Source organism: Taeniopygia guttata, chromosome 5, assembly GCF_048771995.1.
Source record: "Taeniopygia guttata chromosome 5, bTaeGut7.mat, whole genome shotgun sequence".
In the NCBI taxonomy this organism is placed as follows: Eukaryota; Metazoa; Chordata; class Aves; order Passeriformes; family Estrildidae; genus Taeniopygia; species Taeniopygia guttata.
In genome coordinates this window covers 720,170-740,521 of record NC_133030.1, presented here as the reverse complement: position 1 = coordinate 740,521, position 20,352 = coordinate 720,170, and the positions used below count along the sequence as shown (strand labels likewise).

Genomic DNA, 20,352 nt, shown 5'->3' with positions numbered 1-20,352 from the left:
ATAGTTTTCACATTCACTCAAATATTGTTTTGGACAACTGAACTAGACTAACTTTTCAACGCCTAAGTTGACACATTGATTCCAGTTGTTAAAGAGAAATTTCACACTAAATACAAGTACTTTCTGTCATGCTTTGCATGGCCATCTACATGCTGATCTCACTCTGATATGGCCACTTGATCTTCATTAAAATAAAACACTTTCTGCACCCAACTGAGAGCTAACAATGTGGGAGCATTTGGCTGGGGTCTTCTTCCTTCCCCATGCCCTCAATCTGGTTTAAGGCTGAAGGAGTAACAGGTACAAAAACATGTTATGCTTGTAATTTTTTCCCCTCAAGTTACGAGGAACATTGTCCATTTGTTCTGACTTTAGAAAATGCAATCAACGATGACAAAAAAAACTGCCAAAGGGATATTCTCAAAAAGTGAGTTCTGTTAAAAGTTCCACCCAAAATGAGTGCAGTGTCCAAAGCTTTTATATCTGATTAATGACTAAAACTTTTAAATAATAAATGCCATACCAAAAAACTGCATAGCAATTAGGAATTTATGTTCACGCTTTGCTTGATTCTTCATCAAGAGTCACCCATTTACCAGTTTGGGCTGCTCTTAATGGGGACATCCTTTTTATGTGTGCTAAATGGAGAACAGCAGCAGAGGTACATAAATAGGGGGTTCTTCCCTTCTGCATACACATAAGAGATGAAGTTGGCTTTGTGTGAACAGGTCTTTACTACTGAGAACATGAATAATGTTGGTTTCTATAATTGCTAACATCTGGCTTTCCATAAATCTGTTAAATTACATGGAAACAGAATTAGATTTCAGTGTCGTAAGTAAAGCAATTAAATGCAACTCTGTAGGCAATATGGCTGTATGTTCATCTGTGAAATCCTTTTAGTTTTGATCTGTGAAAGCTACTCTTCTAATCTGTACTGTTATTCTACTGCGTCCTATACAGATTATAGTCAAGGAGCTCTTCATGTGGTAGGGAAGACAATATTGATGATGCATGTTGAAACCACCAAAGGCAAAGTGAATACTTCATTTATACCTTTGTTTTCAACAAAAAAATAACAAGTCAAAGTCAATTGAAAGGAAAATGGGATATCTTTGAGAGTATTTTAAGTTTTACAGTAGTTGTTTGGATATAATCAATTTGATACCAGTTCATTCATTAGTTCTTTTTATGTCAGTCTTCATGCTTTTTACTTCCTGCAGTACTCTGGCACTTGTTAAACTTATTAATGAACTGCAAGTCTTAATTTCTCTTAGTGCTGCTTCTTTTTCACCACCAGTAATGAGTATTTCAAGTACTCAGTTATGGCTAAGTTGTGCACTAGAGCAGCAATGTTCTTTTGTGGCAATTAAGACTTTCAGGACAGCAAAATGCACCATTTTTAGGCAAGTCTGAGTGATGAGCAAATGAATCATGCTGTCAGGCCACTGGGAACCTTTCTTGCAAAGGACTGGCCCCCAGGTGAGCCCAGGAATGAAGGCCTGTGAAGGCAGTGAAATTGCCTCCAGCTTCTCTTGGGATCTATAAGCACAACGAGGAACAGTCATTTCCTGGCAGCCCAAAGCTTTGACTCGCTTGTGCAGACTGATTTTCACATTTAATCAAACCCAAGGGCATGACCACATTGCCACTTGTTCCTGCAGTCTTTTTGAATTGAAATCAGGAATTGTACCACCCAGACCAGACTGAATTTAGTGATATGATTGTTGTAAAGAGTTTTCTTCAGCAGAATGAGAGAATTCTTAGTCTTTTTAAGATAGGACATTTTGAGGTGATGAATCATGAACCTGTGGCACTTGTCCTAAAAGTAAGGCCGCAGGACATCACATCCTACCTAAATTAGCCTTTAGGTAACTTTTCTTTGTAAGTTCTTTTGTATTTGTAGAGAGAAGTTAGAAGTACTGTTGGGTAATACTGAACAGTTAAAATTTCACCCTAGCAATAAGGTCATTTCAAATTATAAGTATGGTGGGTCTTCCTTGTGATTTCTGAATTTATCTAATGCTATTCTGGAGCTATCATGACAGAAACCATCACACACTTCTAAAGGTTTTTATTTTCCACCCTTCCTTCCACTGTTGATTACAGTTTTCATTGTTCATGTTGAAAAAAAAAGACCCACCAGTTTACTGGTATTTCATCTGGACAATTTGTCAATATATTGTTTAAGAAAAGTCAAAACTTATTGTCTGAAAGAAACACCAATTTTCAACAATATGCTTAAAAATCTAATAGCTTTCATTGCAAGAAAAAGAACACTGCATGAACTCCCTAAATAAATTCATATTGGATAATTATATTTTACCCTCCAAGAGCAAATTTATTGGGATACTATAATTCACTTTTCTCTGGTGTATAATGATTTTCTCTTGTCACCTAGTTTTTGTGTCATTGCTAACTCATACTGCATATCTTTAAGACATTTTTTTTTTTGTCTGTAAGGTGCCTCTGAGTTCTTTAGTTTTGTTTTTTTTTTTTCTTTCCAATTCACTCACACCTCCCAGCAATCCAGGGAAAAGGATGCAACTGACTGCTTTCAGCATGGGGAATGTTGCTTGTGCTAGGAAATTATAAAGAATAATGCAGTTCTATTTTGATGTAAAACCCAGAACAGAGAGTGGTCTAGTTAACAGAAAGTCAATCTGCTTGCTAGTTTCCAGTCACTGGGAAATGAGAATGCACCTCTATCTGAAGGTTCAGATTTGTCACTGGTATATGGTTCCAGACTCAGCATTTACAGTTCAGCCCGATGGAGGTGATTTAAGAATTCTTTGTGGAATCAAACTAAATGCTGAAGAATAACCTAAAAACCATCAGTGCTTTAAGTCTACCAAGTAAATATGGAAGATATAAAAATGAATGCACCCTCATCTACCAAGAAGGCAGAATAAGCAATAATTACTTAATTCAGAAATAAAACTTACCCCATGAAAAACATGCCCAAACCTTTTATAAATCTGCTGTTTTGCAGATATCGATGAGTGTGCCTTAAAGATCCACACCTGCTGGAACGACTCGGCCTGTGTGAACCTGGCAGGGGGGTTTGACTGCCTGTGTCCATCCGGGCCATCGTGCACTGGAGACTGTCCCCACGAAGGTGGCTTCAAGAGGAACGGGCAGGTGTGGACCCTGCGAGAGGACAGATGCTCCGTTTGCTCCTGCAAGGTGAGATCCTGGGCTTCAGGATCCTTTCACTGGTGTCAGAAACCCAACACTGCAGTGCTGCTGTGGCTGGCAGCAATATTAGCCTAAGCCCAAGCCAAAGGTAAGCCGTGCTGTGGACACTGAAGCTGGTGAAACGTGGATGAAAAATCAAACCCCACAATTCCAGTAAAGATTTGTAGGAAATGGTATGTTTTTTACAGTGCTGTGGACACCTGTCAGGGCTCATTGCCCTTCAATGGACATGTGCACCTCTGAGAACTCTTTACTAATTTCTATATGCATAGAATTTCACAATAGGTTAATGCATATTCATTCTGCTGATTTCACATTACTCTTACAGCTAGTTACACTTGTACTTAGTTTTTGTTAGAAAGTATAGAAAGAACCCTTGGGTTACTCTGCCCTGTCTGTTTTAAGGTCTAAGGAGTTCTTTTATTTCTTATTTTTTAGTGTGGAAATTTGCATTTTTTTTCTCCTCTGCTAGGGTTGCAGTTACTAGACTAAACAACATATTTAGCAACCTTAAAGTGGCACATTTTACTTAAAGCTAAATGGATTTCTACCCTGTTAAATTTTTACTCTGTCTCACTGGGGTGGGGAAATTCTTCTGGGAAGGCATTTATTTTCTCGATTTGCACAACCATGCACTTAACTGAATAATGGCCAGCCTTGCTGAGCTTTTACCATGTCACCCTGTGGGCCAGAGTATTTCAGAGTGTGCCTTAAAGAGGGTCTTGTGTTACCCTTTAACACAACGTGTAGGTTCCAGCATGCTTACTGGAAATGCTGAAAACTGATTTTAATTTGTCTTTCTTGTGAATATGCACCTCTCAGCACTGTGGCCAGCCTGCTTCCTGTTGGCTGTGTTTCCCTTTGTCTGGAATACACTTGAATTAACTGGGTGAGAAGAAAGGTGTGAGTGTGAGACAAAGGTCAGGAGACCCAGCAGCAGGCACTTAATTTCCTGAAAGTGAAGAAGGGTGAAGGCCAGCTGTTTCCTTGGCTGTGCTGGCAGGTCTCCATGCACAGTGCAGCTCTCTCTGCTTGTTTGGATAAGCCAGGGCTGGTACCAGTGGAGCTACCTTAAAGAGCTAACATTTTGATCAGGGTGGAGGTTTTTTGTTGTTGGTTTGTTTTTGTTTTTTTCCCTTGACATTACCCTTTTTAAAATTTTTTTCTTCATATGGTAGCCAAGTTAGAAGAATATTTGGCTCTGCTTTCTTGATTTTTGCTAGTTAACAGAGGAATGCTCTCTTTGAAATCAGAAGAATTTTAAACACTCTAATCTGAGAATTGGCTGGTCTTTTATGGTCACTTTGACCTGATCTGTTCACAGTATGGGTAAAGCTGTCCAAAGGCACAGTGGAGCACTATAGGCCCATACAGGAGTTCAGGTAAAATTAGGTTTTGGCCTCTGTGAGAAGCTGAGGATGGAGCGTGGGAATTGGCCCATCAGTCTCTATATCTCAATGCTTGGGAGCCAGAGAAGCAGAGGGGAGCAAAGGGAAGGAGCTGTTTTGCCTCGCCTTTCTGTTTTGCAGTGGTGTAGCAGAAGGGAAGATTAAGATTTCAGAGTAAATACAATCTAAAAAATACACTGCTGGTTTGGGCTCAGTAGGGAATATGTTCTTGTGAGTTGCTATATTTTTTATTTCAAGTAGCCTCAAGCTCCCTAAAACCCCTCCTTTCAGAGGCTGAAGTGTACAACTTTACTCAATATATATCAAGCTTTTTAGGTAATCTCTAGGAGCTGGCAAGCTTATGAAAGGATTTCCAGTCAGTAGACTAAGCAGTTTAATGTATGTGAAGACATCTGGTCTGCCTTTGCAGAATTATAACTATTAATATTCACATTTTAGATTGCTTGCAATTTGTGTTATTTACCATTCCTCACTGCATGTATATCTTATGTTGAATGTTCTTACTAGTGTATGAAAATACAGAAATGATTAACTAGTACATAGTTTAAACTGAGCCTGACACTGTTGTTATGACTCCTATTATGTGTCTTCCTCACTTCATTTTTTCCCTCTGTGAATTAACATTTGCATTTAATTTCATTCCAGTAGCTGCCTGTTTCAAGAGCAAATTCTTATCTACAGATTAAGGACAGGAAGAGCTCCTTATATATCACATCACAGGCAAAGTCTTCACTCAGTGTTTAATGAAATACATTTTTATACATCCTGATAGCTTCCATTACACCACACTGTTCAAACCTCTCCCTTTCATGCAGTTGGATGGAAAACTGCCCCTGCTTGATCTTTTGCAGCCTGCTCAGTTTGCAGTGAGGAAAAGAGCTGAATGTAACTGAGCCATTCTTTATACTACTTACTCAAACTTCGCAATGATCCAACTCACTTGTTTTATCCAGGAGGCAAATCAGCATTTCAGTTTTGAAATAAAACTGGCTTTTGTTTTGCTATAGTTACTCTGGCAAATGATAGCTGGATATATTCTGTGCATTGGCTGAAACACATAGTTACCATCTTTAAAATACTTTAACTTACAATCTGGTACAAAGGAAATTAAATACATTAACCTTACTTAATGAACTGCAAAGCTATTTGTGAAGAAGAATACTATGGAATAGAAGAAATTATATTGCTTCATTTATATAATGAAGCAAAGTGTCATTATTGAAGCACAGGCTATTTCAGTGTTTCGCTGGACCCGGTGTCTTCAAACCATTCTTGTTCATCTAAAAGTACATAAAGTTTACAAAATCATACATTCTCAAAATTGTAAATTAACATTGTTCCTTCAGTACATTTGACATGTCTTGTTATAGGCATCAGCTATCTCTTCTGTGTCAGTTTTCCCTTTGATTAGAACAATTTTATGAGCATACCTGTGATGCTTTTGAAGAATGTAGAACTGATTCAGTGAGTAAGGTGGGAAGAGGTAGTAATAAGATGCTATATGTTATTTCTCACCTAAAGAAAATAAGATTTTCTCTATATATTTCTCAATTTTCTATGTATTTCTCAGGGCTACTGCAAAGATGCACATGAGACAGTGTAGCTTATGAGGCTCTGTGCCCCTGCAGTATAGGGATAAATATATTTTTTGAAATGTACAGAGCTAATGAGGCTGTGCACAAAACATAGGTGCTTAGAGACTAAAAAGAGTAGCAGTTTATTATGATTACCAAAAGTTCTCTGGCAAAATCATCAGGTTTTTTCAATGTTCTGAAATATGGAGAGTAAAGACAATGTAGAACATGCTCAGGGAAACACAGAACTACCAGCAGTGTCACCAGCCAAAAGAGGAATTTTGAAAACTGATCTTGAAAGTTTAAAAACTGAATTGCATTTAAGCAGATGTGCTGTAGTTAGCCATTATTAATCAGCAGAGAAGAGGAGAGAGACTGCCTGGATTCCTGTCACAGCCCAACATGCCTGGTGCGGGTCATCCTGACAGAGCTGCTGGGCTAAGCTGGCTTTTGATGTGCAACTGGACCTGGCCAAACATATGGCTGAGGAAATGGGCTGCTGCCGTTCTTCCTTGTGATTTACTCAGACTGCTGAGTAAGGAGATAAAGATTGTTTATCCCTCCTCCCACAGCTAAAGTGGTAATCTAGCCACTAGTACAGAATACTTATCTTAATTTGATACATGCTGAACAAAGCTTATAGAGTAATATATGCCCTGCATTGCATAAAAGCTGTTCAGATCCTTGTTAATCTGGCATGTTTTCTACTTTCTCATAATTTTGTGTTGTCTTCAGCTTTGCTTGTTAGGCATAAGAAATAACGATAATTATTTTTACAATAGCAAGGAATATTCTAATCCATTCAAAACTAAGATGAAATGCAGCAGTGACGCTGAACTGACATGGCATTGTGATTCTCTGATGCTGATTTTGTATATGTTGCATTGTGGACAAGACTGGCTTTGCTTTAAAACCCTGGTTCCTCTACAGCAGATCAAAAGCAGTCAGCCCCCATGGTACAAGGTGAGCAACCTGGTCTAGTGGAAGGTGTCTCTGCCCATGGCAGGGGAGGTTTAGTGTCTATTCCAACTCAAACCATTCTGTGATCCTTTCCTGAGCTTATGGCTGTTTTGTCTGCCTGTGCAAAAGACATCCTGGGCTGCACTCACTCTTATTAGAAGTAACTTTTTTTTCAAGCATCAGATGAAAGTAAATTCCATTGCATTGAAAGGTGTTCTTATATTTGGTGGCAATTAAATTTTCTTCCTTACATTAGATAATAGAACAAAGTTCCCATGAGGCTAGGAAAAGCTGCAATGAAATGAATGGAGTTGCTTTAGGAATTGTATAGTTGTTAGTCAAAGCAGAATATAGCTTTATCCAGGCCCTTTGTAATACATGCACTGAATTATAATGAATGATAAGTTCTTTTATCTTTAAGCTAGTGTAATGTAGGTCCAGATGTGGGACAGATACAGAGGTCAGAATGAAGAACAATTAGTGCTACTGTGATAGTGCTATATTTCACCCTGATTACGTTAAAGGGATCACCTTTATTCAACTTATTTTCCTCATAGCGGTACATTCGGTCAAAATAGTGCTAAATAAATATTATATGTATTAGAGTGGCAACTGCTTGAAGAGCTTTTGATGTAACCAATGAGATATGAAATTGGTTCACTGTATTTCACTGAGATACTGACTGCTTTTAAATTCAGTTGGCTGAAGACAGGAAAACAGTGTTGTCAAATTCAGACAGAATTGGATCCACAGAAAGTGGGATAGTACTGGTATTTGTTGTATTATGACAGGCAAGATCCACCCCTTATTGGCACGGAATACACTAAGAAATTGATACTTCCTGATAAGCCAAAGACGTGCCCTTTGCTGCACACCCTGTGCCCTTAGCTGGGTTCTGTCTGGCAGCCTGTGGTTGACGCCAGGGCAATGTGTGCCCGCAGGACGGGAGGATTTTCTGCCGGAGGACAGCCTGTGACTGCCGGAGCCCCAGCGCCGACCTCTTCTGCTGCCCCGAGTGCGACACCCGCGTCACCAGCCAGTGCCTGGACCAGACGGGCCACAGGCTGTACCGCAGCGGGGACAACTGGACCTACAGCTGCCAGCACTGCCGCTGCCTGGTATGAGAAAGCACTTTGCATGGCACTAACAGCAATCAGGACATGGCTTTTAGCAAAACAGACCCGCAGGCAGGCTCACGGCTCTTTCTTCACCTGCTGGCAGAACTCAAAATGTCCCTCAGACATTTTTGGAGGTTCCGGGCCCAGGCCAGAAGCATTTGAGACACTGGCAGGCAGCTGGAAACAGCTGTGATTTTGGGTTTGAGCCATGGAACAATTTAACAACCTTGCAGGAAGAACAAGAAGTTTAGATATTATAGTAGAAGTAGTCACAAAGTAGAGGGAAGAATTTTTGAGTGCTGTACAGGGGGTTTTGGTTTTGTACATGGGGGTCAGAGGGTTTAAGATGGAGGGATTTGGGCCTGCCCTGTCCTCCCTCTTTCTCCTTCCTCACCTCCATGTTCTTGGTGATGTTGGCACTCCCAGATTGGTTTAGAGTAGAAAAGCACCATTTAATATAGGTAATAAGCATTGGGAAAAACTGTAACCATGTAACACGTAATGTACCATATAAAAGATAGAAAAGCACCATTTAATATAGGTAATAAGCATTGGGAAAAACTGTAACCATGTAACACGTAATGTACCATATAAAAGATAGAAAAGCACCATTTAATATAGGTAATAAGCATTGGGAAAAACTGTACCCATGTAACACGTAATGTACATATAAAAGATAGAAAAGCACCATTTAATATAGGTAATAGGCACTGGGGACAAACTGTACCCATGTAACACGTAATGTACATATAAAAGACAGCAGCAGCCCTGGGTGGGGGAGAGAAGAAATCGGGAGTCAGAGAGGATGTCAGGGTGTGTGCGTGCCTCTGCCTGAGCTGTGAGCAAACCACAGCAGCTCCAGGAGAAAATCTTTTAGATAACTTGCAGTAAACTGCCTTGAGACCAGACAACAGAGACTGCTGAGCCTTCCTTTGGAAGCTCGGGTTGGAGGAGAGACTTTTCCACCACATGGAGCCACCCCTGACCTAGAGTGAGCTCCAGCAACCCGCTTTTTAGGTGGGGGGTGATGATAAAGCGCCGAGAGAGCCCCAGAGAACTGAAAGCTCCACCATCAGTTTTCATCTGACTGCTGAATAAGCAGGTCTAATGAGAAAAATTGAAAGCTTGACAAAAGCTTGGAAACCTCGATACTACATTAATTTTAGCAAAAGTTACTTTTGAGAACTTTTATAAGGTTGTCTGATATTTAATGACTTTTTCAAACCTTTTGCGCATGTGATGGAGTTGGTGCGAGAAGTTTCAATTTTTAATGACATCTGGCAGGCCTGTCCTGTCAAAACGATTTATTTATTTATTTATTTATTTATTTATTTATTTATTTATTTATTTATTTATTTATTTGAATTCTGCAAATCTGGAAACATGGAATGCCAGTGCCCTGGTATAAATTAGAAAAAAAATTAACCAAATAAGGATAAAGAAGACCAAAATTACTAGAAAAACACAGAATAACAATCACTTGTTTTCTCATTAGACACCATAGATTATTCTATGAAAGCTTTAGATTTTCCATAGATATGCTAATTAGGGCATCAATGAAATTCATTGAAATTATCAGTTTTCCATTTATAGCTGTCTGTATAACACAGTCTTTACATATGTTACTAATCAAGAGGTGTCTGAGAATCAGGAAGGAAATTACATTCAAAGCTAAGTTACTGTCATGAGGTAATTATCCATAATGCATGGAGTAAGTATTGAGGTTGTGGCTTGCAGTTTCTTGCCTAATTTTATGATTGGGATAACATCCAAAGCTGTAAGACAGTGATGCCCTAAATCAGTGTTGTATGTAAGGTTCTGTGCAGTGTGTGATGTTCTCAGCACCTGAAGTGTTTACAGAGCAGTATAGAGCAAGTTATTGAAGACCTTTCCAAGTTAAATTTAGACACACAGGGGAATACTGTGCAGAAGTGACCTGATGTTTTTGTCTTCTCTAAGTCTCTATCTACTAAACTGTTTGAAGTTTTTTTTAAAATAAAAATAATAAGAAAATTAAAAATAAATAAATGATGGAATGAAATGAGTCAGTGGAAGACAAATGGTATTGCTCTAATAATTCCTTCGGGATCTGACGATAAAGTTGATATTGGCGGTTGCTGCTTAGATCAATGTTCAGTGCTTCTCCAGTGTACTAACCTACATCTATCTGCAGTGTTAATTTTCTATTTAAACGCTTGCTGTGATTCTGCAGAGATGTTTATGTGACCAGGAGTAGAAAGAGTGCATGAGTCTGCAAGGCAATCACAGCAAAAATTATACTTTGTAGAAAATATTAGTACCCAGTATTTAACCCTGCCTTCAAAAACCCCAAAGAAGTCAAGTTCTCCTGCTACAATGATGAGTGTTGTTGTTTAGTCAGGAATCAACCAAATGATAATCTGCTACATTTAGAAAACTTCTGCTCAGTATTCAAACATGTTTTTTTGTGATCAACCAAACTGAGGTCTGAACCTTTCTGTTTACTGCAGTTTTGGCAAAACAATGCTTTCTCATTCAAAAGGGTAAAAAGTTTGGCAAGTACAATGACATTTGCTCCAATATTTATAGGAAGGAGAGGTGGATTGTTGGCCTCTTCAGTGCCCTACCCTGACCTGCGAGTACACAGCCATCTCAGAAGGAGAGTGCTGCCCTCACTGTGTCAGTGACCCCTGCCTGGCTGACAACATCACCTATGACATCAGGAAAACCTGTCCAGATGGCTTTGGAATCACAAGGCTTAGTGGTGCTGTATGGACAATGGTGGGATCTCCTTGTACAACCTGCAAATGCAAGGTACGATGGGCCAGGTGGAATGGTCACGGAATGTACCTGATAAAATTGGGGTCCTTTTCTTCCCCTGGAGGCTCACATTAAGATCTTGGGGAAGTAAATGAGACCTGAGAACCAACAGAAAAGGCATGTGTTTTCTGTCTGGCAGAGTATAAACAAAAAAATTCTCTCCTTGTTGAAAATGTTGAGCACAGATACATTACTATCCTAGCACAACTTTCAGACATTCCCTTGAAGTGCCCTTCAGGCATTCTCAGTATGAGTCAAGAGTAACATTTCAACAATTACCTAGTGTGGATGTTCATGAAAATGTGTATTACAGAGCTGGTAAGCTGAACTGAAAACACTACCATAAAAGTTTCACCAGCAAGTACACAAGTTAAAAGGCTTTGCAGCTCTGAGATAAAGGCACTCCCACAGTAGTGATGGGAAGGGAATGTCACAGTTTCTGTTCCCTGATCTCATCAAGATGTATTTAATCCAATGGCTCTCATGCACGAGTGCAGTCTATTTCCATTGCTTTGTGCTGTGATGACCCCACTGTGCTAATATCAGAATTATGAAAATGTTGTTTTGGGTTATATAAAATGTTCTTCTGTTCACTCTAGGAGAGAAAGCTATTGCCTCAGGGCTTTAAATTATTGAAGGTAGCATTTCTGCCATTCTTTTTAGATTTTTTTTCTGTAGATTTGTGATGGATTAAAAAAAAAAAAGTAAAAAACAAAGCCCATTTGGGCTTTTAGTAGTTGCTTTACTTTTTTATTACATAAGATAGCTTTATAAATGACTATATGTTAGAAAAATATACTTAATAATGGATTAAATTCCAAAGCTGTATGGTGTTTATGTTGCCTTCATCCCCTCCATATCTTCCATGAACCAAGAACCTGACCTGTCCTCTAATTTCAGACAAGCAGAAAGCTTCCCTGTGTGGATCACATCAAAATTCTCTCCGTTAACTTCTTGCATGAGAGAAAAATCCAGTCATCTCTTTGCCATGGCTGTGCTGTATGTTATTATGGGGACCACATGCAGGTTTCAAGCTCCTGTGTTAGTCCAGGCCAATTCAGTGCTTTTGGCAAAGCTGGCCTCTCAAAGAGCCCCCGTGGGGAGCAATGCCCACCCCCTGGGTGCTAGGGGCAGGTGTTTGTAGGTGGTAGGTGTGTCAGGGAGGTACCTGTGTCTGCATGCCACCAGCCCTCTGCTCCTGTGACCTGTTCTGCTTGTTTGTCCGTGCAGAACGGGAACGTCTGCTGCTCGGTGGATTTAGAGTGTCTCAACAATAACTGACCTGGGCAGACTGGACTGTGCCAAGGGAGGAAAGCTGCTGGAGTTAACACCCGAAGGAAGCCGTGTGCAGTGGATTTGACACAAGAGACAATGACCAAAGTCTCCGAAGGAGGAAGATGTTTGGGAGTTGCCTTTGGGAGCTGTCACTATGCTCATCCTCGCTAGCCTTGTCCGGGTGACTTCCAGTACAGCACATAGGAAAAAATGGTTGCTACGAGTTTTCAGTGTTGTAAATTAGCACACCTTTCCTGTCAAGAAATTTGCAAATATGTTTCAATTATTTCATGGGTAAACTAATGCTGTATTTTTTGTTTTAATTTTGTGTATTGACAACATGGATAGAATTCAGCTCTTCTTATTTTGGATCTAGATTTTACAAATAAGACAGCCTGTTGTGATTTTGTCCCATGATATCACATATTTGGTTCCAAGGTCCCTGTTAGATGTATTTATGAAAATATGTATGTATGTACAGTCAGATTGCATAATACTTATATTTCACAGCTGTCCAACATTTTAAAGCATTCAAAGGTATGGACAGAATGAAAGTAATCAAAATAAGCCTGTCTCAAACTATAAAATTAAATGCCATGAACTGAATGAAATGGCAGAATAAGCACTTTCTTCTTCAAACATGCAGAGCAGCAACGAGACTTCTATAGTGAGAAATGGAACTAAAACCCCGACCCACTGCCAATTCAACACATATTCAAGAAGGAATCACCAGTCATTATTGGCATTGTGTTGAGTATAATTCCTCTGGATTATACAGTGCTAAAACAGTCAGAGACCCTTAAGACTATATAGTTTGGGTAGGTTAGAATTTGTTTGCATTTGTAACATCATTGATGAGTTCAGAATTTTTCCTCTTTTCTGTTTGTGCTAATAATGATGTCTGTCATCCTCAGTTACTGCTGCATAGTGATAAAGTGCAGGGGCACCTGTTCCAGCAGCAGGAGATTTATTTTAATGCTTGATAACTTCCACTACCAACAGCTCAGAAACAGATTTTATCTTTTCATATATTATGACATTCAAAAATACTTAAATTTGCTGTGTTGTTGAGGACCTAAGTTTAGAGAGGAATTTGAATCAAGACTCTTAGCCCTATATGGAGGTTGGAGCTTAGATTCTCTTCAGCTGATGTCTGATTTTTTCAAGAGGCTAGGAAGTTTGCGGCATTAGAACAAGAATATATTTCTGTGGCGATGCATCTACAGCTTAAATGTCACATTTTTAATGTGCTGTTGTGTTTTGTTTTGCTCATTTGTCTAGTGGGTTTTTTTCTTTTTGTTTATTTAATTAAACACACTGAATATATGGAAAAGATTGCAGAAATAACTATAGTGGCTACCGTTTGGAAAGTCTACATTTGTGAGTTTTTCATAGTTTCATGAAGAAAATGTGAAACTGATAAATAAGAAAGAAGTGTGACTATACAGTGAAAATATTAGTTGTTAAATGAAGTACTATTACATTTTTAGGGGGACAGTGGCACAGAATATAAAATTACTTTCAGTCATTCAGATAACTTTATTCCAATTTTTAACCAGGTTTTGTTTTAGTTAACAGCTTTGTGTGGTAAAGTTAAATTTATTTTCTTAAAAGGCCCCATCACTTTCAGCTAATAATGTATTGATTCTATTTGCATTGCCCTGATGATTGTATAATAAGGGAAAGAGTTGTGTTTTATATGATACTCAAAGGATGTTTGTAAATCATAATGTCAGCTCATTTTGTATATCACATTGTAAAACCCAATGGTAATTCAGTTGAATAAGATACCCAGTGGGCTGAGATATGAAGGGGAATGATTTAAAATTTGTGGGCATCTAAATAAACTCCTATATACAGATTGCTTTCCCTTAGTTTTATTTGCAGGATTCTAAAACATTGATCAATGTCCATTCCAGCTTGAGCTCATGATGTTGCAAAAAAGGAGAAAAAGTGTTTGCCCAGAGGTGTAGCATCAGAGTGGTAAGAAATACGTCATTTATACTCAGGCAGAATCATATATTCCAGTCTGTCATATTGAATTTCTGAAGCTCTGTAAATGGATTAAAGACAGTGCAGTCTCTGAAAATCATTCTTTGTTTTTTTACCTTGTAGCAGTGAAGCCCGTTCCCAGGATGCTTCTGGAAGCCCCAGATCTTGTTAGGATCATATTTAACAGGACCACAGAAGTTCAAACTTTTCCACTGCAGACCAATTTTCTTCCAGAGCTCAAATGCAAATTAATTCTGTAAAACCCGTTCAGAGCATTTTATACAGCATTACATGTGATTGTCTCCAGTGTAATGCAGCTTGAATTGTTTACACAAAGTCAAAATATTGACACAGACCTGTTTATGTTGCATTTTAAGCAGTTGCCCTGATGATGTGCACACCTTCAGAGTGCTCAGAAGCCCCTCCCCAGCTCAAAGAGCACATTATGGAGGAAAAACTTAATTCCCTGTGTCCTATGTGACCAAGGTAAGTAAGAACTTTCAAAACTTCTTTCTTGATGAAATTCCCTGTTCCCTGTAAAGATATGGGCACTAAAATTAAAATGCTGAAAAACACCAATTTTATTATAATAATTTGAGAAAATTCTCCTCTTTGTTTGTGAGATGGACACTGTGTCCGCTCGGGAGAATGTATATATTTTATATATGTAGTGTAGATTTGTAGTGTAGTATTAATTTGAGGAGGACTACCACTAACTTCTGTGAAAGGAAACTTGCTGCTAGTTAAGGGACTTGGTCAAAGCTCTGGCTATAGACAATTGGCATTTTGTCGCTGTTTCTGTTTATTTATCCTGTGAAAGAGTATTTCTGCTGTAACCCTTCTGATGGCAAAAAGAAAAAAAAAAATCAATGAGTGAGAAAGAGGAAAAACAAAATTCCAGCTCTGATAAAATGTCTTTGTCCTCCCCATTTTGGTAGAAACCTCAGCAGCTCTGCTTCTGTGTGTTTGCAAACTCATCTCCTGCATTAAAACAAGTGCAAATATTCCTTTATAGTGGACCATAGATTCATGGACAACTCTGAACTGTGCTGGTCACTAGGAAAGGCCAAAGCTGAATTATTCCCCACAAATGCTGAATAATATCAGCCTAACTCACCTGAATATGTGTGGGATTTATTAGTGCCTTTGTGCTGCCTCAGAGACCTAAATAACAACTGTCTTCTCGTAATATATCTTCCCCCAAGAGCTGTCAGTGAGTTTTCAAGTATAACTGTGTACAAGATTTAATTAATAACATCTTTTCAATCACATTGCAATGACAATGAAAATATCTTTTTTTTTTCCTGTGACAGACAATAATGTTTTACAAAACAAAAGGTAAAATGTCAGGAGTGATTACACAAAGGTAGATTTTAGCAGAATTAATTCATAACTCCTACGAGCAGTATGGGAATGTCTCATACCTAATGGTACTTACATAATCATCATTAATGAGGGGTTTTTAAAAGGGCCCCATGATACAGTTTGATGTAAAATTTTAAGTGAGTGTTGTGATAAGACATAATTGTTTGAGGAACATATTCTGCCAGTGGAAAAATGTGCCTGCCAACAAGCTCCTCTTCTTCTTAAGGTACATCTTTGGAGCTCATTGAAATTTAAATTGGTGTAAGGAAGATTCCTGGTAGTATAAATTAAAAAAAATAAAAAGAAATTTAAAAGATCCAGTCTGGGGTGTCTGAATGCTTCATAGCCAATTTTTCTCTGGTAGAAGTTACTGGTAGAAGTCAGCAATAATTCTGACTCAGCTGTCATTGATCTCGGAGGTGTTCCTGAGCTGCTGGTATTGCATGTGATCTGCAAATTACTTGCAGGTGCTAACAGGATTAATTTTTGCTACTAGCTGCCAATGGATAGTCCCTCTTGCATAGGTTTAGGTGTATGTGAGAAGGATGTGTATCAATAAGCTGATAAAAAGGGTCAAATTCAGTGGTTTTTTTAATGAAACCATCATCAGGAGGTTGACAGTACATGGATACATTATGCCAAAAATCATGCCCAGTGGGAAAAACAACCACAAGCAAACAAACAAACAGCCTAAAATAAGATTCTCAAAACCACATATCTGTCATTTAAGGTTTTTTTTACTGCTACTTCAACTGTGCGGTATGAGGGGCGCACTGAATTCTGGTGGGTGCATTTCTCACTGGGAGCCAAATCTTTGCTTCAGCAGTGCCTTACAGTTGAATTTTTTGTTTCCTAAATTTGTGCATGAGATTGTTTTGATTGAAATTGAGTGGTTTGGGGTAGCCTTACTGTGCTCTCTTTGAGACAGAAGTGGCTGCCACAGGACCTGGACTGGCCCAGGCTCTTTATTATTGAGTGCCTGGTGGTTATTCATGTACATCCACTTCAGGCTTAGAGCTTCTGCTGCAGATTACACCATCACTCAGACACAACCCAGGGACCAAGGTCTTTTCATGAATTTAAACCAGAGCTGAAAAATCCTGTCTTCTAATAATGCAGTTGATTGATTGCTGTTTGATTAACTCTGAATCTACTTTTCCTCGAGCAAGAATTGGAAATGTACTTGATGTAATCCAGTCCTGCTTTGCACTGGTTTTGATGGATTCCCTTTGGCAGTATTAAATATGCAGATTTGTCTTTCCACCTGAGTATTATGCAAGAGATTCATCCAGGTAATAGAATGTGTGTGTTTTGCTACTGCTGTGTCTCTAGATGCAAAATAAGAAATCCTTACTTAATGTTTATGAAATTAGAATCAGAAAATCACCAAACTATGTTCAGGTAAGCACTAATTTTAATGATAAAATTACATGTTAAGGTAAGGGTTACAGAAAACCAAGTATGTATTTTTAAAGTACCTTTGCAGCTAGACAGGTGGTTTTTCAACCTGAACACAGTTTTGTCCATTTACTCACATTTGTATTAGTTAGCTGATTAGTACACACATTAGCCACATAAATTATTTTATGATTTGCAGGGTAGAAGACAGCTTTGAGAACTGCTAAATGAAGTTTACCTCTTGTGCAGGTTTTCATAGAAAAATAATATTAGAAACTGCTACCAGCACTTTCTCAAAGTCAGAAGGAAATAACTCTTCTATGGTCTGGGCAGTGCACTTTTGCTGTACTTTTCTCCTTTTCTACTGTTACAGCATTTGGAAGCCTTTGGAGAGTCTGGGATGCTGAGACTCAACCCATGAGCTGCCAGTGCCTGCAGAGGAGTTGGGATGTGCTCAGGGTGGGATGGGGTGGGGTGTCTCAGGGTGGGATGTGGTGGGGTGTCTCAGGGTGGGATGTGGTGGGATGTGCTCAGGGTGGGATGTGGTGGGATGTGTCAGGGTGGGATGTGGTGGGGTGTCTCAGGGTGGGATGTGGTGGGATGTGTCAGGGTGGGATGGGGTGGGGTGTCTCAGGGTGGGATGTGGTGGGATGTCTCAGGGTGGGATGTGGTGGGATGTGCTCAGGGTGGGATGTGGTGGGATGTGTCAGGGTGGGATGTGGTGGGGTGTCTCAGGGTGGGATGTGGTGGGATGTGTCAGGGTGGGATGGGGTGGGATGTGCTCAGGGTGGGATGTGTCAGGGTGGGATGGGGTGGGATGTGTCAGGGTGGGATGTGTCAGGGTGGGATGGGGTGGGATGTGTCAGGGTGGGATGTGTCAGGGTGGGATGTGGTGGTTACTGGGAGCAGCACTATGGCAGCAATTGTGTGCCCATCCTTCTTCATGGGTATAGCAGAGCACAGCAACAAGCATGATTCCTCTGCATCTTCCCAACTAAAATCAGGAAAAATTTGGGAGGTGTCTTCTGCTGGTTAAAGATTAGCTGGATGATAAGTAAGTGTATAGCAAAGCAGTTCTTTTCTCAGTGGGCTAATTAGTAATGTCAACAGGGAGTACTCAATTGTCTTTTGATTTTAGAAGTATTTTAATTCTACTTACAACAAAAAGTGATTGTTCCCTTCTTTACAGTTTATTCTCTACTTCCCTTAATTATTTTGTTGATCTCTCAGGCTGTCCCATCACTGCAATCTTACAACCTGAACAGGGACTGAGCAGATAATGTGAGGACTAAGCAAAGGAAATATTTGTTTTTATGCCTCTAGTAAAAGGAAATTTGGAACAATAACTATCTTTTTTCATTTAAATGTCACTTTGTTTTATAGTACCCATTGCTAGAATTAATGCATCACCTGAACCTCAGTATCAAAAAAACTATTTTTCATTATTAAAGGAAGGCAGGCCAAACCAGTTACCTACCTTTCAGGTATCCTTTTTTTTTAATGGTATCTTGCTTAAGCATTTACTGTCTGAGGGAACAAGGGAACAGTATTTGAAAGAGTGACTCCAGACTGTCCCTGAGAATGGTCTGTTCCATGTCCTTTCAGCCTGGAGTTCTCAGAACTGGCTCCAAAAAACTGGCAGTATCCAAAAATTCATTTTGTAAACCAAGAACACAGCTGTATCTGAAGACAAGCTGACAGCCTGGTAGAAGGGAGGACAGACGAGCCTAAGAGCAGTCTCACATCAATCCTTAGCAAAGCCTCAGGCATCACCAGGAACTATTTTGGGATGTGGAGGATGGTGTAAATCACAAATGTTGGCTGCAGTTCTTGATGCCTGTGGACTTCAGAGGAATTAAGCTGAAGGTTTCCTATATCTAAGTATTGCTCAGCATGAAAGTTCAAAGCTATTTCTCTTCCTGAATTAAAGCATGCTTGTAAAATAGGTGGGATTATGGTGTGCACATATATATCCTCTGCAATTGGGGAAAAAGGAAATTATCCCAGATGACTTTTTCACCTTTGAGTAGCCATCTCATTCTAAGTCAATTGTCAGTGTTTGAGACACTATTTACAGAGGAGCTTTTCTAGTGTGAGTAATACTATTTCAAGTGAAAATAGGTGGATGTCGTCTATTTCAGATAAGTTGATCCAGTGCAAGGATAAGGAGAAATGTCAGTCCTACATGTTCAAAAATTATACCCTATCTGTGCTAAAATTAAGAGCTAAGTTTAAGGAAAATGCGTGTGTTCGAAAATGTACATTTTTCAGTGATTCAGGGTTGTCAGTGCTCAACTGAGATTATTCTTGTCAGGAAGACTGAACTGATGCCTTGAAAAGGCTGACCTAGAACAGAGGTTAGACAGAGTTAAAGAATAAAGTAAGGATTTATTAAAAGTTCTTAGTGGATCCATCTTGGGCAGCACAAGAGCCCAGCCAGGCTCCCAAGAGGAACCAAAATGGTCTCAAAATGAACAACTGGTCATGGGGTCTCACACTTTTGTAAGTTCTGGTCCATTTGCATATTGGAGTTAATTGTCTAATTACAGCTTCAGGTTATGAAGTCCCATCCTTTGTGTTTTCTCTTTTCAGTCCACGTTATTTGTGCTCTTGGGCCTGAAACTTGTATTGCTTGTCATTTGTCCCAAGCTAGAGAAGGAATTGTTTTGTCTCCCTGCTCTGTGCACAGAGCTCACCATCCCCTGATGTGAAGCTCAGACCCACCCACTAAAGCAGCAGAGGATCTGAAAGATATGAAATCTAAAATGTGAAGCACCACTACCTGCCAGTGCTGAGGGCAGATGCCCCAGCAGGTAGGCCTGGCGTTGTGAGGGGATAAGCTGCTCTATGTGCCTCATTGCACAGGTGTAAATTAAAAGGAGAGAGCTTTATATTAGATGTCAGGAATAAATTCTTTATTCAGTGGGTAGCAAGGCACTGGAACAGCTTGCACAGACAAACTGTGGCTGCCCCATCCCTGGAAGTGTTTAGGGCCAGGCTGGATGGGGCTTTGAGCAGCCTAGCCAAGGAGGTGGCATCCCTGGTGCCTTTCAGCCCAAGCAAGCCTTTCTCTGATTTCTCTGAGGATTCCTTTGGTGTGTGCCTCTTCCTTCATGCCAGCAGAACACTGAGGAGAGCCTGGCTTCAGGGCTGGGCTGAACTGGGGGAGCCCAGCTGCCCCCCAGGCAGAGAGTGTTTGGGCCATTTAAGGATTTTAAAGATTGCTGGTCTAAAACATTGATATTTCTGGTCCAGGCCAAGCTC

At 39.7% G+C, this 20,352-nt stretch overlaps 1 protein-coding gene across 8 annotated transcripts in view; it reads left to right on the top strand.

Moving 5' to 3' along the window:
• NELL1 (neural EGFL like 1) overlaps window positions 1-14,194 on the top strand; it is a 273,062-nt gene extending 258,868 nt beyond the window's left edge. For all 8 annotated transcript variants that reach the window (XM_030273294.4, XM_041716815.2, XM_072929397.1 and 5 more), the window contains 4 exons: window positions 2,993-3,186; window positions 8,083-8,259; window positions 10,828-11,052; window positions 12,289-14,194. In XM_030273294.4, the coding sequence (XP_030129154.4) occupies window positions 2,993-3,186; window positions 8,083-8,259; window positions 10,828-11,052; window positions 12,289-12,339 (647 nt within the window). In that variant the 3' untranslated portion in view covers window positions 12,340-14,194. The remainder of the gene's footprint in view (window positions 1-2,992; window positions 3,187-8,082; window positions 8,260-10,827; window positions 11,053-12,288) is intronic.
• The last annotated feature ends 6,158 nt before the right edge of the window (window positions 14,195-20,352 follow it).